At 46.8% G+C, this 25,358-nt stretch overlaps 6 protein-coding genes across 6 annotated transcripts; 3 read left to right on the forward strand and 3 right to left on the reverse strand.

Annotated features, from left to right (window-relative positions):
- Positions 1 to 8,014: 8,014 nt before the first annotated feature.
- On the reverse strand, positions 8,015 to 9,613 carry LOC108015104 (histidine-rich glycoprotein). Its single transcript, XM_017081348.4, has 2 exons — positions 9,468 to 9,613; positions 8,015 to 8,603 (listed from the first exon to the last, which is right to left on the reverse strand). The coding sequence occupies exons 1-2, from the start codon at positions 9,480 to 9,482 to the stop codon at positions 8,160 to 8,162; spliced, it is 459 nt and encodes a 152-aa protein (XP_016936837.1). The 5' UTR covers positions 9,483 to 9,613; the 3' UTR covers positions 8,015 to 8,159.
- Positions 9,614 to 12,236: 2,623 nt separating this feature from the next.
- On the forward strand, positions 12,237 to 13,279 carry png (pan gu). Its single transcript, XM_017081601.4, has one exon. It carries the CDS (start codon positions 12,316 to 12,318, stop codon positions 13,189 to 13,191), a length of 876 nt encoding a protein of 291 aa, XP_016937090.1. The 5' UTR covers positions 12,237 to 12,315; the 3' UTR covers positions 13,192 to 13,279.
- Positions 13,280 to 13,331: 52 nt separating this feature from the next.
- Positions 13,332 to 15,905, reverse strand: LOC108015250 (ESF1 homolog). The gene has a single exon (XM_017081602.4). The coding sequence runs from the start codon at positions 15,794 to 15,796 to the stop codon at positions 13,436 to 13,438; it is 2,361 nt and encodes a 786-aa protein (XP_016937091.2). The 5' UTR covers positions 15,797 to 15,905; the 3' UTR covers positions 13,332 to 13,435.
- A 74-nt stretch (positions 15,906 to 15,979) lies between these two features.
- Positions 15,980 to 20,263, forward strand: LOC108015251 (solute carrier family 12 member 8). Its single transcript, XM_017081604.4, has 7 exons — positions 15,980 to 16,644; positions 16,699 to 17,243; positions 17,446 to 17,647; positions 17,703 to 17,937; positions 18,054 to 18,632; positions 18,692 to 18,870; positions 18,942 to 20,263. Exons 1-7 carry the CDS (start codon positions 16,403 to 16,405, stop codon positions 19,099 to 19,101), a joined length of 2,142 nt encoding a protein of 713 aa, XP_016937093.2. The 5' UTR covers positions 15,980 to 16,402; the 3' UTR covers positions 19,102 to 20,263.
- Positions 20,264 to 20,804: 541 nt separating this feature from the next.
- Positions 20,805 to 25,335, forward strand: MTPAP (mitochondrial poly(A) polymerase). The gene is made up of 3 exons (XM_036820413.3): positions 20,805 to 20,926; positions 20,995 to 21,853; positions 24,116 to 25,335. The coding sequence occupies exons 1-3, from the start codon at positions 20,836 to 20,838 to the stop codon at positions 24,987 to 24,989; spliced, it is 1,824 nt and encodes a 607-aa protein (XP_036676308.2). The 5' UTR covers positions 20,805 to 20,835; the 3' UTR covers positions 24,990 to 25,335.
- Tsp2A (tetraspanin 2A) lies at positions 21,914 to 23,689 on the reverse strand. The gene is made up of 2 exons (XM_017081678.4): positions 23,597 to 23,689; positions 21,914 to 22,782 (listed from the first exon to the last, which is right to left on the reverse strand). The coding sequence occupies exon 2, from the start codon at positions 22,769 to 22,771 to the stop codon at positions 22,037 to 22,039; it is 735 nt and encodes a 244-aa protein (XP_016937167.1). The 5' UTR covers positions 22,772 to 22,782; positions 23,597 to 23,689; the 3' UTR covers positions 21,914 to 22,036.
- Positions 25,336 to 25,358: the final 23 nt, after the last annotated feature.

The raw sequence follows: 25,358 nt of genomic DNA on the forward strand, positions 1-25,358 counted from the left end.
AACACAAGCACAAAACTGGTTTAAATAATTGAGATTATCTATGTATTCTTTATGATATTGCAAAACTGAAAACAATATGAAAAACAGCCGACAGAAACTGCATCAGCCTGCGGTCAGTTTTTTGAGGGCCGAATACCACAAAAATAAATGATTTACTAAAATTAGTAAGGGAAATTTTCAAATATGTTACAAAAACACAAGCAGCAGTAGCAACCATTTGTTTAAAAATGGACCATTGAAGGGAACGGCGTCAACTTCCATTTCATATAAAGCCTGTACAGGTGCCCGTTCAATAGCACTCACGTGCCCCATGTGAACATATTGCTTCCAAACATCGAAGTGCTATTCAAACAAATTAAGGCAAGAGGCTCCAATTCCAAAAATCGAAGTGCTATTCGACTAAATAAAGTGTTAACAACTTTGGAAGGGAACGGCGTCAACGTCCATTTAATATAACGCCTGTACCGGTGCCCGTTTAACAGCACTCAAATGCCCTTGTGAACATATTGCTTCCAAACATAGAAGTGCTATTCGAACAAATTAAGGCAAAAGAGGCTCCAATTCCGAAAATACAAGTGCTATTCGACTAAATAAAGTGTTAACAACTTTGGAAGGGAACGGTGTCAACGTCCATTTATTATATCGCCTGTACCGGTGCCCATTTAACAGTACTCACTTGCCCCATGTGAACATATTGCTTCCAAACATCGAAGTGCTATTCGAACGAATTAATGCAAAAGAGGCTCCAATTCCGAAAATACAAGTGCTATTCGACTAAATAAAGTGTTAACAACTTTGGAAACAGGCCAACAGGAACCTCTCCGCATTGGGCAGTATTTGGTTGGGCGGGAACCACAAAAATAATATTATTTACAAAAATAATTGAGGGAATTTTGCAATAATGTTATATCTGATGGAAGCGACAAAAACAAAAGCAGCAGTAGCAACCATTTGTTTGAAAATGGACCATTGAAGGGAACGGCGTCAACGTCCATTTCATACAAAGCCTGTACCGGTGCCCGTTCAACAGCACTCAAATGCCCCATGTGAAGATACTGCTTCTAAACATCGAAGTGCTATTCGACCAAATTAAGGCAAAAGAGGCTCCAATTCCGAAAATACAAGTGCTATTCGACTTAATAAAGTGTTAACAACTTTGGAAGGGAACGGTGTCAACGTCCATTTAATATAACGCCTGTACCGGTGCCCATTTAACAGCACTCACTTGCCCCATGTGAACATATTGCTTCCAAACATCGAAGTGCTATTCGAACAAAAAAAGACGGTAACAACTTAGGCAACAGGCCAACAGGAAAAGCTGAGCCTCTCTCTCTATTCGGAGGACCCGAACACAAAACTGGTTAAAATAAATGGAAATTATCTATTTAAAAATCGAAAAAGAAAACTAGTTGAAAGTTTGAGCTTATTAATCCGAAAAATAAATAAATAAAAATTAAATTTATTTGAAGTATTGGACTAGTTGCGTTAAGAACCGTTTCCTTGCCGGCCACGAAAGACAGTGAAATGGCTAGTACCAGAGGCAGGTTGTCCTAGAGAGGAGTCGCCGACGCGTTCAAGAATGGTGCTTTCGATTTTCGCAGCCGCATAATCGATTTGTGACTATCGGGGCTTGCCCATCGCTAAAAATGCACCTACCGACTCCAGCCGTTGCAGCTACCATAGCAGAGATACCCACCACTTTAGCTAAAATATACCGAAAATACAAATATACCAAAATATGTTTTTGTGGTATTTTGCAAAAGATATTTTACCTGGTCACTCTGGAAGTATTCAAGTTCATATAAATTAAGTCTGTTTTTTCCCCCAAAATTATAATGCTTAGATTATTTGATCGCATATAATCCAATATCTAGCTGTAAAATCTACAATTATTTCTTTACGATCCTAACTCCCATGAAAAGATGAGATCGTCACAAAATGCGCCTTAAAATCGGCGTAACATTTTAGGTATGCCCTTTTTGACTGATCTCTCTTTGTGTAAAAAGCGGGGAAAAGTTCATCCTGTTACTGGTTTCGGAGCACGGCACAACGAAAAAAAAGTCGTAAATTTTTATGAGATTTAAAAAATTAAAAAATTGAGTTAAGTAAATTTGAAAAACGTAATATCTGCTGGCAGCTACAACAGCAGCAAACCTACTAGCGTTTGCTCGACAATCGATCATTGAAGGAAAAGGCATCAACGTCTATTCAGCACATCACATTTATACGAGATGTCATTTTAATATTACACATATTGCTTCCAAACTATTCGTCTTAATAAATATGTTAACAACTTGGGAAAAAGGCCAATAGGAGCAGCTCAGTATTTGGTGGGCCAAAAACCCAAACACAAAACTGGTTACAATAAATGGAAAATATCTCTTAGTCTATTTATAAAGAAAATAGCAAATGTCGAAAAATGAATATCATAATATTTTTTTTTTAAATACTCAAAATAATTAAAAGAATAAAAATAAATAAAAATTATTTTTTATATATGGGTGTTGGGCTAGGTGCAGTTAGCACCTCTTCCTTGCCGAGCCACGAAAGACAGTGAAATGGTTTATACCAAATGCAGGTTGTCCCTTATATGAGTCGCAGTCGTGCTAAAGATGGTGCTTTCAATTGTTGTAGGCGATAACGATAACAGAAGATATTCTATCGATAGGCTAGGACGATAGGGCGATAGACTTGGTGGCGCACTCATCAGGGAATCTGGCTGGTAATCTGAACATTCAAGTTAATCCCGGCCAATTCCATTTCCGGATTGCTTAAACGCCCTTGTTTTTGTCCAATGACCAAATTCTAGGAGAGGCGGAGAGAGGAATTATGGGGCAATATGAGCTTAATGGCAATCAAATTGCGGCGCTTGCCATTTTCAGCATAACAGATTGAAGATTTAATATTTGCTTTATTCCTAGAAATTAGTAAAGGTAGTTGTAAAATTGAATATGTTGTTTTTAGTTGGGTATTTATTATAAACTATCTTTAGGAGGGTACCACATAAATAAAATGCTTTGTATAAATGAATAGGTGAAATTTTTAAAAATGATATATCTGAGGAAAACGACTACAACAACAGCAACAGAAACAACCGTTTGATCATTGATGGGAAAGGCATCAACTTTCATTAAACATAACGCATGAATACGATAATGCGCATGTGCACAAGTCCCATGTGGGCATATTGCTTCCAAACATCGAAGTCCTATTCGACTAAATAAAATGACAAAAACTTTGGAAACAGACCAACAGGAACACCTCAGCCTGGGGCTGAATTTGGTGGGGCGGGTACCACAAAAAAAAGTTATTGAATCTTGCAATAATATTATATCTGATGGCAGCTACAAAAACAGCAGCACCAGTAGCAACCATTTTCTCGAAAATGGATCATTGAAGGAAAAAGCACCAACGTTCATTTAACAAAATGCACGAATTCGTGATTTTCATTTACGCAGTTATTCGAGGTGTCCGTTCAATGTTCCGCATCTATTTGACTTGTGCACAAAATGCTTCCAAACATCGATGTGCTATCGAACAAATAAAAAAATGTTTCCAATATAAGAAACAGCCAACAATTTCCAAAAATGTTATATCTGATGGCAGCGACACAAACAGCACTTAACAGAGGGTCAAAAACATAAGCACAAAACTGGTTTAAATAATTGAGATTATCTATGTATTCTTTATGATATTGCAAAACTGAAAACAATATGAAAAACAGCCGACAGAAACTGCATCAGCCTGCGGTCAGTTTTTTGAGGGCCGAATACCACAAAAATAAATGATTTACTAAAATTAGTAAGGGAAATATTCAAATATGTTACAAAAACAGAAGCAGCAGTAGCAACCATTTGTTTAAAAATGGATCATTGAAGGGAACGGCGTCAACGTCCATTTCATATAAAGCCTGTACAGGTGCCCGTTCAATAGCACTCACGTGCCCCATGTGAACATATTGCTTCCAAACATCGAAGTGCTATTCAAACAAATTAAGGCAAGAGGCTCCAATTCCAAAAATCGAAGTGCTATTCGACTAAATAAAGTGTTAACAACTTTGGAAGGGAACGGTGTCAACGTCCATTTATTATATAGCCTGTACCGGTGCCCATTTAACAGTACTCACTTGCCCCATGTGAACATATTGCTTCCAAACATCGAAGTGCTATTCGAACAAAAAAAGACGGTAACAACTTAGGCAACAGGCCAACAGGAAAAGCTCAGCCTCTCTCTCTATTCGGAGGACCCAAATACAAAACTGGTTAAAATAAATGGAAATTATCTATTTAAAAATCGAAAAAGAAAACTAGTTAAAAGTTTGAGCTTATTAATCCCAAAAATAAATAAATAAAAATTATATTTATTTGAAGTATTGGACTAGTTGCGTTAAGAACCGTTTCCTTGCCGGCCACGAAAGACAGTGAAATGGCTAGTACCAGAGGCAGGTTGTCCTAGAGAGGAAACATCGATGTGCTATCGAACAAATAAAAATGTTTCCAATATAATGTTTCCTAAATAAATGCTTTCTATTGTGAATGTCTGAATGGGTTTTCAATTATGTCGTCGACGACAACGAAAAGACAAACGGACAGAATAAAAAATGAAGAAGCTAGTGAGACGGCCGAAGGGCCTGATACGAAAGAAAAGAAGCTTAAAAAATCTGATGATGAAAAGCTGATACATCCTGAAAAGACAGATGCAGCTTCGGATAAAATAGTAGACCCAAAAGGTCGAACAACCGAAGCAGCGTCTGCGATTGATACTAGACATGCTCCAAAAAGCTCGAATCCATCAGATTCAGCTAAGGCTGATGTTGATGATGCGAAATATATTGTCGCAAGCATCGACCAGCTCGTAAGCTCGTTTCAAATGATGGAATTCATACAGCTAGGAGCTCGAGAAATACATAGCACAGTAAACACTGATATATGGAGCCTCTTAGGCCATAAAGACGAGTTTACTCTAAAAGAAATTACAACGCTTCCACAGTACTACGTGACTTGGGAGGACGTGCCTAATAGAAAAGTTTATATATGTCGAAATCCCGAGCACTTCGTGAACTTTACGAAAATCTCGGAATACTACACAAGAATGCTTGAAATACAACTTAAAAGATTTGAAAGTGCCTTAATTATTTTAAGAGAACCACCGTCATTGGTGATATTGAATGAACGCGTGAGTGATCCAATTGCCCTCGGCTATCCTATGGAAAAGCTGTCGGCCAATGGCGTAATGGATGATACCATCCTTGCGATTATCGAACGCGCGTGCAAACCTGAGAATAGAGACCATAAGTATGTTGAGCTCCGATGCCTAGGCGACCCGGGCGCAATCGATGTTAATTATAATCTAATAAATTATTCGATGAATAAGAAACAGCCAACAATTTCGAACAAACAGCACTTAACAGAGGGTCAAAAACACAAGCACAAAACTGGTTTAAATAATTGGGATTATCTATGTATTCTTTATGATAATGCAAAAATGAATACAATATGAAAAACAGCCGACGGAAACTGCATCAGCCTGCGGTCAGTTTTTTGAGGGCCGAATACCACAAAAATAAATGATTTACTAAAATTAGTAAGATGTTACAAAAACAGCAGCTCAGTAACAACCATTTGCTGGAAAATGGATCATTGAAGAGAACGGCGTCAACGTCCATTTCATATAAAGCCTGTACCGGTGCCCGTTTAACGCATGCCCCATGTGAACATATTGCTTCCAAACATCGAAGTGCTATTCAAACAAATTAAGGCAAGAGGCTCCAATTCCAAAAATCGAAGTGCTATTCGACTAAATAAAGTGTTAACAACTTTGGAAGGGAACGGTGTCAACGTCCATTTATTATATCGCCTGTACCGGTGCCCATTTAACAGTACTCACTTGCCCCATGTGAACATATTGCTTCCAAACATCGAAGTGCTATTCGAACAAAAAAAGACGGTAATAACTTAGGCAACAGGCCAACAGGAGAAGCTCAGCCTCTCTCTCTATTCGGAGGACCCGAACACAAAACTGGTTAAAATAAATGGAAATTATCTATTTAAAAATCGAAAAAGAAAAGTAGTTGAAAGTTTGAGCTTAATCCGAAAAATAAATAAATAAAAATTAAATTTATTTGAAGTGTGGCACTAGTTGCGTTAAGAACCGTTTCCTTGCCGGCCACGAAAGACAGTGAAATGGCTAGTACCAGAGGCAGGTTGTCCTAGAGAGGAGTCGCCGACGCGTTCAAGAATGGTGCTTTCGATTTTCGCAGCTGCATAATCGATTTGTGACTATCGGGGCTTGCCCATCGCTAAAAATGCACCTACCGACTCCAGCCGTTGCAGCTACCATAGCAGAGATACCCACCACTTTAGCTAAAATATACCGAAAATACAAATATACCAAAATATGTTTTTGTGGTATTTTGCAAAAGATTTTTTACCTGGTTACTCTGGAAGTATTCAAGTTCATATAAATTAAGTCTGTTTTTTCCCCCAAAATTATAATGCTTAGATTATTTGATCGCATATAATCCAATATCTAGCTGTAAAATCTACAATTATTTCTTCACGATCCTAACTCCCATGAAAAGATGAGATCGTCACAAAATGCGCCTTAAAATCGGCGTAACATTTTAGGTATGCCCTTTTTGACTGATCTCTCTTTGTGTAAAAAGCGGGGAAAAGTTCATCCTGTTACTGGTTTCGGAGCACGGCACAACGAAAAAAAAGTCGTAAATTTTTATGAGATTTAAAAAATTAAAAAATTGAGTTAAGTAAATTTGAAAAACGTAATATCTGCTGGCAGCTACAACAGCAGCAAACCTACTAGCGTTTGCTCGACAATCGATCATTGAAGGAAAAGGCATCAACGTCTATTCAGCACATCACATTTATACGAGATGTCATTTTAATATTACACATATTGCTTCCAAACTATTCGTCTTAATAAATATGTTAACAACTTGGGAAAAAGGCCAATAGGAGCAGCTCAGTATTTGGTGGGCCAAAAACCCAAACACAAAACTGGTTACAATAAATGGAAAATATCTCTTAGTCTATTTATAAAGAAAATAGCAAATGTCGAAAAATTAATATCATAATATTTTTTTTTTAAATACTCAAAACAATTAAAAGAATAAAAATAAATAAAAATTATTTTTTATATATGGGTGTTGGGCTAGGTGCAGTTAGCACCTTTTCCTTGCCGAGCCACGAAAGACAGTGAAATGGTTTATACCAAATGCAGGTTGTCCCTTATATGAGTCGCAGTCGTGCTAAAGATGGTGCTTTCAATTGTTGCAGGCGATAACGATAACAGAAGATATTCTATCGATAGGCTAGGACGATAGGGCGATAGACTTGGTGGCGCACTCATCATCACAGGAAAAGCTCAGCCTCTCTCTCTATTCGGAGGCCCAAAAACCCGAACACAAAACTGGTTAAAATAAATGGAAATTATCTATTAAAAAATCGAAAAAGAAAACTAGTTGAAAGTTTGAGCTTATTAATCCGAAAAATAAATAAATAAAAATTAAATTTATTTGAAGTATTGGACTAGTTGCGTTAAGAACCGTTTCCCTGCCGGCCACGAAAGACAGTGAAATGGCTAGTACCAGAGGCAGGTTGTCCTAGAGAGGAGTCGCCGACGCGTTCAAAAATGGTGCTTTCGATTTGTGGCTATCGGGGCTTGCCCATCGCTAGAGAGACACTTATCGCGTGTACCCGGTGCACCCACCTGCCACAAAATTTAAATATACCAAAAGTACGAATATACCAAAAATAGTTTTTGTGGTATTTTGCCGAAGGGTGCGCCTGGTTACTCTGGAAATATTTTGAAAATATTTCAATTACATTTTTAAATATTGAGTAAACTTAGTACAGTAATCTAAGTAATCATAATTGGAGTGTTTTGAATATTTTTTCGCCTACAAGCCAATGTCTAGTTGTAGATCCAACAGTTAGGGAGCTTTGAGTGCTACAAAAGTTTAAGTAATAAAAGATCGCTCGACTTGGACGGTAGTCTATACTTTATCTAGGTAAACGCTTTATTAACACAAGAAAATTATCGTAGAAAGAACTTAAACGCTAGCGAAACCCTACAGCTCATTTGGCATTCCCGATTCGGGTCCAGAATCCACATGCTCATCCGATCCGATCCGAATCCGAAGCCTACTCGTGGTGCGAGTAGTGCTCGTAGTGCTCCGAGTGGTGCACCGGCTCCTCGTAGTGGCCGTGCTCATGGACGTGCGACTCGCTGTGGTTCTCGAGCACCAGGCCGTGGTTGTGATTGTGCTCGCTCTTCGGGTGCAGGATCTTCAGCTTCTGCTTGGTGCCCCCGATCTCGATGGGCTTCTTCACCAGGTGCTGGTCCTCCTTCTTGATGTAGACGGGCACGGCGTGGTAGTGGTGAAACTTGACGCTCTGGTGCGACGTGGCGTGCTTGTGGTCCACCTCGTGGTGCAGCTCCGTCTCCTCGTGCTCCGGCTCGTAGTGGGCGTGGTGCTCCGGTTCGTGGTGTTCGTGGTGTTCCTGGTGCTCGTACTCCTCGTGCCCCTGGTGGTAGTCGTGGATCTTCAGAGCTCCACTCACGGCCAGCAGGGCCAGGCAGGGAAGCTGCGGGAATAGTTGTACAGTGATTTCAATAGTGGTTTTAGTAAACCGGAAACGGATACAAGTAGAGATTTTGAGCCGCATCAATATGTTTGGGTAAGAGCATGTATAATTCAGATTTACTTAATTTTTGGTGTTCGTGCCTGGTATTTAATATTTTATATAAAAAGGTTTCGCAGTGTTGTTCGATTCTATCCAAACCTGAAGAAAGTTAAAGGGTAGAGTATCCCTTTTTAGATCCTCGAAAATCTTAAATTCTTGTTACTGAATAAAAATTTCAAAACTTTCAGGCTCACAGTATTACTTATAAGGCCTTTCAAGGGTTTTCTTTAAAAAAAAACTTTTGTGAAAACATATCTTTACGCTTTCACATTCCAATAAATTCTTAACTACGTTCAGGAATAGTGCATCCTTTATCTAGATCTTCGAAAATTTTCAAATCTCATTATTGAAAAGAAAAAAGAGAGTAAAATATTATTATTACTTCAATAAAAAAATATTTTGAACATATTCCTTTACAAAACATCGTTTGTAAGGACTTTCAAAATATTTTTTAACAAAACATAATTATTCCTTGACCTAACTAAAAAAATGAATATTTTCAAAATAGCTCTTCGACGTATTACAAAATTTTGACTGTTGTAAAGTTTCCTTTGAAAGGACTTATAAAATTTTTTTTTTTTGTAATATTATATTTTGAAAAAAATATTTAAAAAATGGGTTTATTTATAAGCAGCAGGACGAGGCCTTAAAAATATAAAACTGAACCAGCACTTTGAAATGGGTACACAGAATACGATGTTTTTCAAGGAGTTTTTGGTCCTGGATTATTATATTTTATGTGATGTGGTAAATTCCAATGCTTACAGCGAATTTCAGCATGGTTTTCGGGATGTTTTCGTTTCACACACACACTGGATCGATCACAATCAAAAAATATTCAAAACCGCAGACGGTAACGCGAAGTGCTCTCCTTGGCAGTGGATGGCTGAATGTGGCTCTGGGTTCGGGACCAGATTCGATTTATACCCGGCCCAAGCCGAGCGAAATGTGAAATGTGCAACGGCAACAAGAAACAGCAGTGGCAACACAACGGCAACGAACTTCAGCCAAAGTCGTGGGCTGTTGTTGTAATTTATGACCGCTGCCTGCCACAATTGTTTGGAAAATTTGGAAAATAGGTGCGTGCGATAGTGGTTCAATTAAAGCGGATTACGTATACGGCATGTGGCCTTTGCTGCCACTGCGGCCAGTTTCCTGCGCAGGAGAAACCGAAACCCGTTGTCAATCAACGGGTTAACAACCACCCAGCTGGAAAACCAGTCGCCGCTAAAAAATTCGATGCAAGTGCAAGGCAATTAGGCTCGGAAAAACAAATAAAAAATATTAATTAAAAAACAAGAAGGGAGAAGGTTATCGTAATCGGTGCTATTAGAATTCTAAGGAATTCAGCAGTGGATCAGTATCATTTTTTGCTATAAAAATAGTTCATATAGTTCCCTGATAGATCAACGATGATCCATTAAGTTATCGCCTTCTAATCGTTATCTCAATTCTAACGATAGCCACCGATTTTGGTTATCTTCCCTGGAAATTTAAAGATAGATACATCCATCGGCATTCAATTATGCTATCTTCCTAGCTATGTTTCCACTTTCTCAAATAATTGCCTATATCGACGATGGAATTCTATGAAGTTATTGCCTTAACCTACCTCTTCCGCAATATTGACAATTATCACCGATTTTTTTTATCGCCTCTGCATGTCTAGAGATAAAAAAGTCAGCATCCAATTATGCTATTTCTTATAGCCATGTAAATTAGACTTCCACCGCTGCTATATTTAATAGTCAGGCCAATCAGATTTTTATGGATTGGTATATGACAATGTAATCTATCAAGTTATCGCCTTTAGTTATCGCTTTTGCAATTCTGACGATAGCCCCCGATAGTCAGCTTCCGCGTTGCTTTCGACTGTTTAAACTTTGAGGCCACTTAACCCAGTCCCCAGAGTGATGGGCCAATCCCAGTACCCGATGATGGATGATCGATTGAGCTGGAGTGAAGGGCTTTTCACAATCTCCATGCCGTGCTGCAAGTTGCAAGTGCGTTCCCCTCGGTGGGCGTTGGGTGGTGGGGCAAGGGGCGTGTCAGGTGAAAGGTGCGTCTACCCGCAGCGATAATTGGCCACCGGCGGCTGGCTTTCCACATCCCATTCGATTCCATACGATCCCATTTGAACGAATGAGCAATTAAAATGCAGCACAATACAATAGCATTAGATAATGACTTCGGTTCGGCGGCAGGTTAACGACTCCTCTACTGGGGAAGCTCGCGGAATGGCCCAAAATTCATTCCGAAATCCGTTCCGAGTGCGCAAAGCAGCCCGATTTATTGGGTTAGTGTGCTCTGGGCGCACACGAAAAGGCGGCACTGCGCACATATAATCGATTTGAAAAGTAAAAGTAAACTGCTTTCCCGGCCCCACGATTTGCATAACAGCCATACCGCCAGTCTGCAAAACTCCATGTCCATGTCTAAGTCCATGTCCGACATGCACCCGGCTCATATGAGTATGAGTATGGGCCCCAACCCATGTCGCTTTGTCTCGAATCTCCCCATCGGAGCAGTTTTAATTATCAATCTGGCGATAAAACGTCTTATATAACACCCAAATTGGCAGGAAGCGCTCGCTTCCCATATGTGCGGTACCGAAATCAAAGAGAAAAGCGCCAACCGGTCCGAGGATCGGTTGAGTAAGCCAGTCTATCGGTTCTGGACAGTCCCCTCGATCTCTCATCTGCATGATAAGCCAAAATTTACTACCTACTTTTACAAAAACCTGGCTAAGCGGCACAATTATATCTGACGGTGGCTTTTTAAGACTTGTTTTACCGTCTTTGGGTTAAGAAATACTTATAAAAATGTTATAACGAATATTTATTAAAAGCCAAAGACTTTCGAGAGAATTTCCCAACTGCTTTATCTAATAGTTTTAATGTTAAAACTTGTACTATTGTATGTCGATTATTAAGCATAATCGGGGTCACCAAAACCTAACCTAGCTTTGATAATTAAAATCGTAGGTAAGTACTTTTTAAAGGGTAAATTTACCAAAAATGCAATGAAAATTTAAAATCAATATTAAAACAGACTGATTTCAGTTTAAACAAACAAAAATCGGTCCATAATTTTATAAGTTACGCGCAGGAGAATTGCAGTTTAGGGTCACCTTTGGAAACTTAGAAAATGCTAACATAGAAATGGGTAACAAAGAAACATTAAAAAAAAACATATCACTAAAATATGGGCATAATTACATATGTACATAAGTAAATATAAAAAAAATCTATAATAATCATAGCCCTAATACTTGTAAAATACTATAAGTTCCTTTGTAAGCCTGGAATAGTATATATTTCAAACATCATTAAAATAAATTGTTCTTTTTAAACTATAGTACCTATACTTTTGTATAATAGTTATAGCCCCAATACTTTTAAAGTACTATAAGTTCCCATGCACAAAAGTCTTAGAATAGTTCATATTATTGACGTCATAAAAAATCGATTTAAATTATAGTACCCATCATTTTCGGCTTCTTTTCGGGTAGCTCGCATCTCTTGTTCTGGAGACAATCGATACATGGCGCGCATGCGCGGATTTAACTTAACTGTAACCGACGGCTGCTCGGCACAGAAATCACTCTCTCGAAATGGATCTGGGCGACTCCAAGCTGCGCGCGGTTCGCGTGCTGGGTCAGGGCACCTTCGGCCGGGTGTTCCTGTGCCTGCAGAGCGAGGGACGCGGCCAGCCGGACAGGAGGGTGTGCGTCAAGCGGATCATCGTCCGCAACCCAAAGACCGAGCTGGGGCTGATCAAGGAGGAGGTGTACATCATCTCGCAGCTGCGCCACCCGCACATCGTCGAGTTCCTGCGCTCCTTCAGCCACGCCGGCACGGTGAACATAGTGATGGAGTACGTCCCCAATGGCACTTTGCGAGATGTCATCCAGCAGCTACCGCCGGGAACGGGCGGTGTCCACCATGAACGGCTACTCCGCTTCTTCCGCGACATGGTGGTGGGCCTCGAGTACCTGCACATCCGCCGCGTCATTCATCGCGACATCAAGCCGGAGAACATGCTTCTCGACGCCTCGGATCGCGTGAAGATCGCCGACTTCGGGATCTCCAACGTGCATGCGCCCAGCACCCAGCTGCAGGCCGGCATGGGCACGCCCATGTACATGGCCCCGGAGGCGATGTCCAGCCAGGGCAAGGTGGACTTCAAGTCGGACGTGTGGTCGCTGGGGCTGGTTCTCTACGAGCTGTGCCTGGGGCGCAGTCCCTTCACCGCTCTGCTCGACAAGAACGCCACGGCTGCCCAACTGCAGGCCGTGGTCCAGGCGCTGGTCCGCCCACGGCTCGACTGTCAGCTCATCCGGCGCCTCTACGATCCCGTGTGGGCGCACGTTTGCGAACAGATGGTGGTTTACGAGCAAGAGCGCCGCATCTGCCTGCCGGATCTATTCCACCTGGACGCCAGAATCACTGCGGCCCTGTACAGGCACTACTTCAGCTACAGCTACTAATGGGAACTGCGATACCCTGGAGCAATTGTCATTATTGTACTCTTAGAACTAGGCTAGGCTAAGCAATAAACTAAGCTTTGGACTGTGACTTACGCGGGTTTTGTGCGATCTCATCAAATAGCATCTCATAATCACAAACATTACTGGATAATTGCAGTATTTATTTCCCTTCCTTTAACCAAAACAGTCTTAGCACTCATAAAATTACCCTTTTATGGTTTACAACCTATAGTAAATTAATCCCCTAGTGCTTCTGCCCGAGCAGTTCGAGCTGCTGGATCTTGCGCTTGAGGTTCTTGACCAGGGCGGTCTGCTCCAGCTGCTGCTTGCTGCGCTTGGGGGCCACTGGCTCCTCCCCATCCACATCTCCGTTGACAGCGCCGCCCTCCACTTGCTCCTTCCTGCGCTTCAGTTTCTCGCCGATAATCTGCTGCATGCCCTTGGTGGGCTTGTAGTGGGAGTGGGTGGGATCGATGTTGTACTCGTGCGACTTGTAGACGGCCTTGAAGCGCGTATCGTTGAGGTCGACCTGGAAGTCGTCGTCCGGCTTCTCCGATTCCTGTGGCTTATTCTTCGACTTTTTCAACTGCTGGCGGCGCTTACGCTTCGAGCCGCTGGTTTCCTGCTCCTCCTGCTTAAGGATTTTGGTCAAACTGAAGTGCTGCTTCTCGTCGCGTCCATCGCCGTCGTCGAGGAGTAGTTCCAACTCCTTCTCCTCCTGCTTAGCCTCTGCATCCTCCTCTCCATCGTTCTTGTTGCGCTTCTTCTTTTTCTTCTTGTCCTTCTTTGTCTTTGGGGGCTCATAGTCACCATTGGCAAACTCCTCGGCGAAGTAGGCGTCGTTTAAGTCGATGCCATCGGGCACCATGGAGGCATCGCTGTCCTCCCCGGGATCTCCTCCCCTGGCCTCTATCTGGCGCTGGCGACGCTGCTCCTTGCGCTGCTTGTTCTTCTCGCTGCGCTTCTGGATAACCTTTTCGATGGGCGTAAGTTCGGCGGCTGGGCCTGGCTTCATTGGCTTCTCCTCTTCCTGCTGGGGCTCCACGTTCCAGGTCATTTCCATCTCGTACTTCTGCTCCTTCTCCTGCTTTTCCTGCTGCAAAATGTCGGCCAGAAGGTTTTTATAGGTGGCAATGCGTTCCTTCTTCGATAGCTTCTTGGCCTTGACCTTCAGCGGCTGCTCTGAAGGTTCCTCTTGAGCTGCCTGCTCCGCCTCCTCCTCGGACGTGTCCTCCTCCTCGCTGCTGTACGCCACTATCTTGCGCAGCTCCTTATCTGTGAGTTTGTCTACCTGGCCGCTGGAAAGCTTGTCACCTAGCTCACGACGGTCCAGCGCTGTCTCGTCCCAGGTGAGATCCACCTTGGCCTGCTGCAGCGCCGTGGTGGTGAACTGGCGTGGCTTGTAACTGCTGGCGTCCGGCAGCTCGTGGCATTCGTCCGACGGGGTGTCCTCCTCGAACGTGGTGTCGTCCGGAATGAAGCGCAGGTCCACGCGGGTGGCGGAACTCTCGTACTCGATGCCATCGCACTCATGGTACACCTTGTCGGCCGTGGCCTCGCTGTCGCACTCCACAACGGCGTAGTAGTAGCGCAAGCGATTCAGCTGATACTGGCGCAGCTTCTCCATGTGGTAGTCCTCGCCCTCCTCCGCATCGCTGTCATCCTCACGCACCAGCTCCTCATCAGAGTCGTCCTCCGACTCCTCCTTGCGCTCCACCAGCTCTTTGGGGCCGTGCACCTCCTCCTCGGCCATGCGCGCCTTGCCGAACTCCGAGGGGTAGATCTTCACGCTGACGATGCTGCCGCCGGGCGGCAGGAAAGAGCTCAGCAGGACCATTAGGTCTTCGGCACGGATGCGGTCCCAGTCCATGTTGCAGACGGCCAGGCGGCGGGTGCTCTCCTCGGTGTGCTCGGCATCGTTGTCCAGCTCGCCCCACACATGGTCTATCTGCAGTTCCGGGCCCCCGTCGCCGTCCTCGTCGTCGCTTTCCTCCTCGGAGGAGGAGGAATCCGTGAACAGGCGACCCTCTCCGCGGGCGTAGTCAATATCCGGGTTGGTCAGGCGCTCGCGCAGACTCTTGGGCACCTCGGAGCCATCGCTGTCCAGGGCATCGTTGCCCAGGTCGTCCTTCTGCTGCTTCTTCTCCAAGTTGGCGATGGCCAGCTCCTCGGCACGGCGCTCCTGCTGCTCCGCCTCCGCCTCGGAGTCGGAATCGGACTTCTTCTTGGCCAGCTTCTCACTGTCACTGTCACTGTCGCTCTCATTCTCGTCCAGCTCGTAGAACTTGCGCAAATCCTCGGAATTGCTCTTGTTCACCGGGCGGCCGTACTTGTCCACAGTGTACTTTACCTTGAACTTGTCGTCGGTGAACATGCCCTTAAAGCGCTTGTCGATCTTCACCTTGCGCTGCACCTTGGGAACACCCTTGAACCGGGGATCCGCCAGGAGGTGCTGGAAGCGGGCATCGCGCCAGATTCCGCTTTCCGGATCGGTGCCGCCGGCCGTGGTGCCCTTGGCGGCCGGCGACGAGGCGGAGGCCTCCTCCTTCGAAGCCTTTGAGGCCTTCTTGGCCAGCTTTTCGGCCTTTTCCTTCTTTTTACCCATTTGGTTGTTCAGTTGTTTCGGCTGTCAGTTGATTTGATTGAAAAATATGCAATCCGAAATGTCACACGTGCGGCGGGCTATCGATAACCGATGGCAGATAGCCGATTACCGATCAGCAGGCTCCAAACGATAGACCGTAATTGAAATCACATAGCCCGCCTATCGCAGCCCACCGAAAAGTCATCGATGACGACTTCATGTAGTTTACCAATAAGCAAGTGTTTTTATTTAACTTTTTGCAAACTCAGCGCGTCCAGTTTCCCGCGTCCCACCACAACAATGCCCGCCGCTGCCCGCTGCAGCCGCCAGTGAGTCCAGGTCGAAGCGAAGCCAGAGGATCGCCGATCTGCAGAGGATTCTCCGCAGGATTGGATGCTTTGATGTTTGGCTGCAGAAGTGGGAACGCGAACGCCGAGCAATAGCAATCAGTAAATTGCCGCGATTACGCCCGAATAGTCGTAGATAACCCACGTCGTCGTCGTCTTGGTTAGCAAGAACAACGCAGCGCACATACCGCTCCCGCCACCACTACCCGCTTCAAAGAAGAAGCAACAGCGCAACAACAAGAAGCGGTAGAGCTGACGGTTCGGGGAAAGCGGACCGGAGATGACTAATAGCTCCGAAGGCAGCGGCGGCAACGGCAACGGCAGCCGGCGCAACGTCGACTGGCAGAGATTCGGACTCGGTGGCGACGAGGATGGCGATGTGACGGTGGCCAGCTTCCGCCAGCGGAGCAACAACACCGGCGGATTCGTGGACCTGGGTAATGAATACACGTATGCGGCTGGTGGCCACCATGCCTCCGGGGCCAATGAGATCTTTGCCGGCGAGCAGGGCGACAAGCCCTGGTAAGTAAATCTCTAGGCAAGAGAGAGCCTAATCTTATGCCACCTCCTCAACAGGTGGCGCTCCAACTTCTTCATCTCACAGCCCGTGCTCTTTGGTACCTGGGACGGGGTGTTTACCTCCTGCCTGATCAACGTGTTCGGCGTGATCGTGTTCCTGCGTTCCGGCTGGATCGTCGCCCAGGCGGGCATCCTGAACGCCGTGCTGATCATCTTTTGCACGGTGGTCATCGCTCTGGTCAGCGTGCTGTCGGCCATTGGAATCTGCGAGCGTTGCCGCGTGGAGAGCGGCGGCGTGTACTTCCTCATAGCACACACCCTGGGCTCCCGCTTCGGTGGCGCCCTGGGATTGCTCTACTGCTTCGGCCAGGCGGTGGGATGTGCCCTCAACGTAATGGGATTTGGCGAGTCGATGGCCGGACTTGTGGGACTCGTGGACAACAAGTGGGCCATTCGAGGCTTCGCCACGGCGGCAGTGCTCCTGCTGGGCAGCATCAACGTGGCCGGCGTCAAGTGGGTCATCAAGTTGCAGTTCATCCTGCTTATGATACTGCTCATCTCGGCGCTGGACTTCATGGTGGGCAGCTTCACCAACGAGCCCAGTGAGTGTTGTAGTTTCTCATGGGTTCTTTTTTATGTTAATCCATTTGAAAACCATCTTTATTATTTCGTACCAATCAGGGGTACCCCTAAAACCGAAATTTCTGACAGATCTGGTAAAAAGAGATTTCAGGGACCCTTTCGCATGATTTTAAAACCCAATCAGCATGCACTAATCAATCTGACTTCCTTTTCCCTTTGCAGCTGGCGGCTTCAAGGGCTGGGCGAGCGGCAACTTTGTGGAGAACCTGTGGCCGAAGTATGACGACGGATATTCTTGGTTCCGGGTGTTTGGCGTCTTCTTCCCCACCGTCACCGGTGTTCTCTCGGGCATCAACATGAGTGGCGACCTGCGCGCCCCTTCCACAGACATTCCCAACGGCACCCTGGCCGCCTTTGGCACCTCGTAAGGCCCTTCCACCTGTGGAATATTTCCTGGCTAATATCCGATTGCCTTGCAGCACGTTCCTGTACTTGGTGTTCGTGCTGTTTCTGGGAGCCACCTGCCAGCGGACCGACCTCTACACGGACTACACGATCTCCGTCAAGGTGGCTGCCGTGAATTGCCTGCTGCTGGCTGGCATCTACGTGTCCAGCATGTCCTCCTGCCTGGGGGCCATGTACGGCACCCCGCGCGTCCTTCAGAGCATTGCCAAGGAGAGCGTCATTCCGGGCATTGATATCCTGGGAAAAGGCGTAAGTACCAGTCGGTAAAGGGAAGCCAATCAGGGGAAATTAGTCGTAAAGCAATCTAGCTTTTACACCGAAGATCTTGATATAAATTACTCCTTTTTCCCCCTATCCTTTATCAGCGAGGTCCCAACAAAGTGCCTTTATATGCCATGGCCATCGTGGCCCTGGTTACCGTCACCTTCATCATCGTGGGCGACATCAATTTCCTGGCTCCCATCGTGACCATGCCCTTCCTGCTGACGTACGCCTGCATCGACTACGCCTACTTTGCGCTGGCCCAGACCTTCGACATCCAGGAGCAGCGGGAGGAGCGCTTCCGCATTCAGGCCTCGAGTCCCAGCTATGAGACGCGTCGTTACGGCAGTGTCTCGGATACGGGCAATGACCTGGACCTGCTCTTTCCCGATCGGGTGCGCCACAAGAACCTGCAGAGTCCGCAGAACTCACCGCTGCACCAGACCGTTCCCCTGGAGTTCAACGGCGAGGGGTCCAGCACCTCCAATCAGGCGCAGGCTTCGAATTCCTTAGAGGCGGACACCACACTGGCCGTGGAGCAGGCGGCCGGACAGATCGGCAGCGAGCAGGATCAGGAGCAGGGCGACGATGCCGAACCGATTGCCCCGATTCGCCCGCCCATCCACTCCAAGACGAAAAATTGGTACTCCGGCTACTGCAACCGTTGGGCCTCGCTTTTGGGGGTGAGTCGGCTGCTTCGGAAGAAGCTAAATTGAGCTAATTTCTTACAATCCCATGACAGGCCTTCACCAAGCTACTGGTCATGTTGCTGGTGAACTGGTACTACGCCCTCACCTGCTTCCTTGTGGTGTTCGTCGTGTGGTTCTACGTGGGCACAGCCAACCCGGCCGTGAAGCCAGGCCTCACCGCGGAGTTCAACTTCTTCGCCTGGCTGAAGAGCGTCATATTCCGGTGCTTCGGGTGAGCTATGACTCCGACCCCTAGAGTTCCCCCATCTAAATGCCATCTCGCTCTCTTTGGTGCCTTCTTAGCAAGCGGATGAACGAGTACGAACAGATCGTGGTGACACCCTCGTGTCCCGGCGTGGATCTCTCGCCCACGCAGCTCAACGAGCAGAACGAGGACTTCCGCCCGCGGCCCAACTACCACCACTCGTCTGTTATCGAGGGCCGCCTCATCGATGACATATAGAGCCCGTCGTAGATCTCGGATCTGGGGGTTCACCTGGACAGAAGGTGGGCAGATGATGATGGGGCAGGCGGCGTGGCTGTGGAAAGCAATAGTCGAGTGCATTTCTCTAACGCTAGACAGTACTAGGCTAAGCTAAAGTGAAGTGAAGTGAAGTGAGGCAGAAACTAAACTAAACCCCATATGTATATGTTTGTAAATCTGTAAGGATGTGTTTGATGTATAGCAAGGATAGCAACAGCTGCGGTCACAATGGTAGCATCCCAATTTCGGTTTTAGTCTGTTTTTTTAAAGGAGGATGACGCATTTTTATTGGGATTTTCCCATTGTTGAGTTTTTATGCAAAATTGCTCGTTACGGATTAGATAAGAAAATTTCATTAGGCTATGTTAAATTTTTCAAAAGATAACGAGGTTTTTTGGCAATTATCAACATTTAAAAACGAATCAATTGTACATTTTATTTATGTGGATCCGCTGAGTTACTTGGCGTTTCCAAAGAAGTCCGTATTATTAGAGCTGTAAACCATAAAGATCAAATCAAAGTTATAGTTGTGGAGGCTTTTATTCTGACCGAAGTTGCTTAGTCCGTCGTTTACCACCGCCCCAACCACGCCCCGCCCACACGCACACACCCATCACTGCACACACACAACAGCTCAGAGCATTGTACTAATTATTTAATTTTAATCTTAAGTTTCGCCTGCTTTCGATGTGTTCCTTGCTCGCGTAGTTCTTTAATGATCACTTCCTGATCGAGAGCGTTTAGATTGTTGCTAAATGGATATGTTTCCAGTGTTTCGGCACACAAAACGAACGCATTTTGAGGAGACATATGTGATACTGAGATAATAAGTGAACCAAAAACCAGAAATCAAAATCGATGATTTGGCGCCTTGCATTTAAGAAGAACACAAGCACAATGAAATTGTTACAGAACACAAATACAAAACAAGCCACACACTTAACACATAACCTTTAACCCCGTAACCTAAGCTGTAACCCTGTATTAGCAACTCGATGAACAATAACAGCCCTATTGATAATATAAGCCCGTACTCCGCGTACTCACTCGGCATAGGAATAAGAATCCCGCAGATATCAGCAATAACCGCACTCTATATACACCCAATAAATGTATATATATCATACACATATATCCGATATATACACCCAAATGTTGATTGAATGTAACCAAACCCAGGATCGTAGAGGAGATGGCGTATATTTCGAAAATGTACCCAATCGTGTCCCCTTTTTGTACGTGTTTAGCCTAATTAAACCTAGTTGTACGCAAAAACGTTCGTCCCACGGAGAACCCGCATGTAACAACAATAATAACACAATAACTGAGACGTGAAATAAAAAGTTTGATAAGTCAAGAAGCTTTTCGATCGCAATTTGAATGTGGCGCCAAAGGGGGGCAATCGATAAGTTTGCAGGGCTGCATGCCAATCGTTTGGGATTGGCATCCGCTTAAATGTTAGCATATTTGGGGTTTTACTGAATAAAAGGGCAGGTAAAATGCTCTGGACAAGGTCAAGTGATGATTTATGTATTACATATCTTCGGTTTTAAACTAAATTAATTCCGGTGCTGCAACCAGGGCTGCACACCCGCTATTTGTGGTCGATAACCGGCTGAACATAACCTCAAGGCCCAGAGCCCAAAAATATTCGGTGAAGTTAAACTCCGGATTTCAAGTCCACGACTTGACCAGCCCACCTCCACACCCGCCATGAACAGCCTGGTGCGCCGCAGTGCCCGGCAGCTGAGCCTCTGGCGCTCGTATTGCGTAAAACACGGCGGCCCGGAGGCGGCGTCTCCAGGTGAGTGGTTTCTCGCGGGGATTGGGGATGTTTTGAGTGCGCTAACCACGGTCAATGTCCGCCCGCAGGCAGGCCCAACTACGAGGAGTTCATTGGCCGCCATCAGCGGCAGGCCCGCTGCAGCATTGTGGTCCAGGTGAGCTCCGAGAAGTCGTACCCGGAGTTGTATAACTACTGCAGCCGCTTCGGCTCGATCCTCGGTGCTCACCACTACTGCGTGCGCCAGGACGAGGCCCTGCACTACGTGCTGCTGGAGTTCGCCACGCCGGACGAGGCAGCGGCCGCCATCGGAGCGGGCGTCTCAAATGGCGATCTGAGCGGCGTGCCCGTGCGATCGCCCTTCCTTTGGTTCCGGGCAGCGGGAGGCGGCCGGCGAAGCCCCAAGCTGGCCCAGGCCAACCCATCGCCCCAGCTGCTGTCCCTCGATGGCAACCGGCAGGTGGAGCAGTCCCATCTACTGGGGCTTCTGCGCGGAGCGGCTGACATCGAGGAGCAGGTGCAGCTGCTGCACGAGCACACGCGCCTGAACGAGCTGGGCGTTCGCATGCGCTTCCTGGCCGCCCTGCAGGTGCAGCAGGCCATCGCCGGCATGTTCCCCGCGGCCCAGGCGCAGCCCTTTGGCTCCTCGGTAAACGGATTCGGCCGGATGGGCTGCGATCTTGACCTCATTCTGCGCTTCGACAATGATATGGGCGCCAAGGGTTCACGGGAGGCGGCGGACCCCTCGCGGCTGGTCTACCACACCAAGGAGAACCTGAGCAACGGCCGCTCGCAGACGCAGCGACACATGGAGTGCTTCGGGGACATGCTGCATCTGTTCCTGCCCGGCGTCTGCCATGTGCGGCGCATCCTGCAGGCCAGGGTGCCCATCATCAAGTACCACCACGAGCACCTCGACCTGGAAGTGGACCTGTCCATGAGCAACCTGTGAGTACCCCCCATTTACTTCAAACACATCCGCCTGGACTCATCCCATTCCACTAAAGCTTTCCTTCGTGTATGGGGTCGCAATCTTTATTGTACTTATTGTTCGAACTGGGTATGAATTCTTAGATCTATCGCAGGGTCACTTGTCGCTACTAACTAAGTTACTTAGGGGCACGGGGCACTTCAACGGCGGTAGTTGCTGGCCTGCTCCTCCTCCTTCTTCACCGCCTGCACGAGGACAAAGCTCATCACCGCGCAGATGACGTTGAGCAGGCCGAGGGTCATGGCCAGGGCCACAATCCAGCCGGTCTTGCCCTCGAAGAACCAGGTCAGCTCGTCCACGCAGCCGTTAAAGAAGGCGTTGCCGCTGACGGTGTCGCGGCAGGAGCTGGGCAACGGTTGGCGCAGATCGAGGTAATCCCACGGCCCGGTGGCCCCGCAGCAGCCGATGTTCTCCTGGATCATGGTCAGCACGTAGTTGGAGTAGGTGTACTCCGAGGTGGCCACAAAGCCCCGCAGCGACACATTCAGCAGCGGCTGCAGGCTGGAGTTGATAGTGCTGAACTGCATCAGGACCGCCGATCCGGCCACAATGGCGATGAAGCCAAAGACCTGGGTGCCCACGAACACGAACAGCGCCAGGGTGTTCTCCATCAGGGCGCTCAGGCAGCCGAGGAAGGCCACTGCCATCATCACGATGCTGATGCCGATGAGCACGTACACGCCGATGTAGAAGGACTGCGCCTCCAGAATGCGCAGCCAGTCGTTGAAGCCGGGCTCAGCCCTCAGCCAGACCGTGAGGGCGAACAGCGCCGTCGCAATCATCCAGGCCACGATGTTGAAGCAGAACAGGGTGTACTTTACGCAGCCGATCTGCTTCTCCAGCTGCTCGTCGGAGGCGCCATAGCCGATACCCATGATTGGGAAAGCTGGGAAAGCAAGAGGAGGATCATTAGGACGAGAAAAAGATGTATTCAGGAACTAAAGGATTCTCTGCTGTATATTGAATGCTTCATGTGACGGGACTCATTAACAAGAAAACCTATACACTAAGGTATTGGATAATTCATGTGAATGGAGTGGATTCCTTGACTAAGATGGCGCTCTAGGAGAGATACAATAGGATATCCAATATAGGGAACCTATTAATTAAGTATCAAAAGGAAAATATTGCTGAGCAAATGGGATACTCCAGACCCGCCTATAATACTCAATGGATCCTATATAATAATTGACCAAGCGAATCACCAAGTAATCCCGCCTTGAGTCACATACCAAAAGCTCGCCCTGTTCGCGTTTATTAATCACGATGTTGCTCGACATTTATGGTGTATTCTTCCCGCCCTCGACCGCCTCATTTTCCACCTCGGAGGGCCTTATCTAAACTGTGTTTAGCAAATAGCGTTATCAGCCACGCACTAGATGATTAATACGAGCAATTGCAACACCCCGCAATTCAAGAAATCGAAAAAGATCCAATGACTGGAGTTGAGGAATGGTTTCCAAAACTATTCGTAACTTCTGAATGTATCAGAACCTACATAAGCCTTAATGTAGACACCCATTCTTTAAAGGAATATCCACTTTACACTTGAAACTGATATCCACTGGCTTATATCTTTGGGTGTGGTGGCAGTTTTCAACACTTTTCGAAAGCACTTTAAAAAAATAGATTTTCTCCTTCAAATCTGAACTTAGAACCGCGAATTCCCGTACACACAGCACACATTCACTAGGATTCACCTTGTTTTGGTCGAATGTCGGGGGGTCGTTAGAAAAAGACAGGCTGCTCAGTAGCAAGACCAGAAACAGAGATCCGTTGGGTTCGTTCGTTGAAATCGTTTTGACCAAACTGGTTGTTTGGCTGAGATACGCGGCGGTGACAACATCCAGGCTAGTTGGGCCCGTACAGTCGGGTAGGGAGAGCGGCCTTAGATAAGAAAGCTTCGTGAGCTCGATAAGATTAGATAGCGACAGGTTGTGATTGCCAAATACCGTGTAAATATTCCGATGCTCTCGCGCCGGAGCAGGTGAATCAGTTCTCTCCCGCTCTGTGATGACTTCCCTGGCGTGCCAATGGCCATGATTCACCCACCCACCCAACCATTCATCCATTCACCTGCCCCCCGATAAGCTCCGCGCTGCACTCCATATCCGGCCAGTGGTGGGGGTCAGTTCTCCGGGCTTTTGCTCAATGAACGATGCCACGCCCGTTGTTTAAAGTTTATCCATGGTGGTTCTAAAGCCCAATCCCTCTTCCAGCACTGGCTTCTATATGTCGGAACTGCTTTACATGTTTGGCGAAATGGATCCGCGCGTCCGCCCGCTGACCTTCAGCATTCGGCGCTGGGCGCAGACCTGCGGCCTCACGAACCCCTCGCCTGGTCGCTGGATCAGCAACTTCTCGCTCACCTGCCTGGTGATGTTCTTCCTGCAACAGCTGCGCCAGCCAATCCTGCCCACCATTGGAGCGCTGGCGAAGGCGGCGGAAGCCGGGGATGCACGGGTCACCGAAGACGGCATCAACTGCAGCTTCGCCCGGGATGTGGAGCGACTGGGCTTCCGAAGTCGCAACCAGAGCTCGCTGAGCGAACTGTTGCTGCAGTTCTTCGAGTTCTACTCGCAGTTCGACTTCCACAACCGAGCCATCTCCCTGAACGAGGGCAGGCCACTGTCCAAGCCGGACCACTCGGCCATTTACATTGTGAATCCGCTGGAGCAGCTGCTCAATGTGAGCAAGAACGTCAGCCTGGAGGAGTGCGAGCGGCTGCGCATCGAGGTGCGGAATGCGGCCTGGGTGCTGGAGTCGGAGGTGGAGAATGCTTCGCCGCCGGAGAGCGAGGGCCAGGAGCTGTCGTGGGGCCTGCTGAACCTGTTCAAGCACCCCGAGAAGGCCGTCATCCGGCCGAATATGTTCTTCAAGCCGCGCATGGTCGAGGTCAGCGATCTCTTCGAGCAGAAGGAGACGACGACGGGCTCCAACGCGCCCACAACAACAGTCACCTACAAGAGCTCATCCGTGCGCCAACAGGTGCAGAGCATCAAGGCGGCCACGCGCTCCGAACTGAAGCAGCTCCGCGGATCGGCAAGCTCCGCTCCCACAAACAGTCCTAAAAACCGGCGGAGCAGCAGGTGATGCTACTGAAACTGGTGGCACCACCCATGTACATACTTAGGATTAGCCACAACTCCACAACCACATCCACATCCATAAGTGGGTCAAGCTTAAGGTTAAGGCAGCCGCAGTTGGCTAAACTAAATGTTGTTCATACTGTTAAACCTCCTCTTAAGTAGGCTTAAGTCTAGGATCGAGCCAATGTTGAGTATTCAAATCGATTTTTATGACGCACGATACCAAAATTATGAGGCCGGTACGAGTCAGAATCCTAGTTTGATTTTGTGTATCCTTAAGAGATATTTTCCTAGTTAAAGTAGTTATAATGCTGTTTTTTATAACATAATAAATCATAAAACATTATAAACCTTCTCTATATTTGGTTTAAGA

This window comes from Drosophila suzukii, chromosome X (genome assembly GCF_043229965.1).
Source record: "Drosophila suzukii chromosome X, CBGP_Dsuzu_IsoJpt1.0, whole genome shotgun sequence".
Classification (NCBI taxonomy): Eukaryota; Metazoa; Arthropoda; class Insecta; order Diptera; family Drosophilidae; genus Drosophila; species Drosophila suzukii.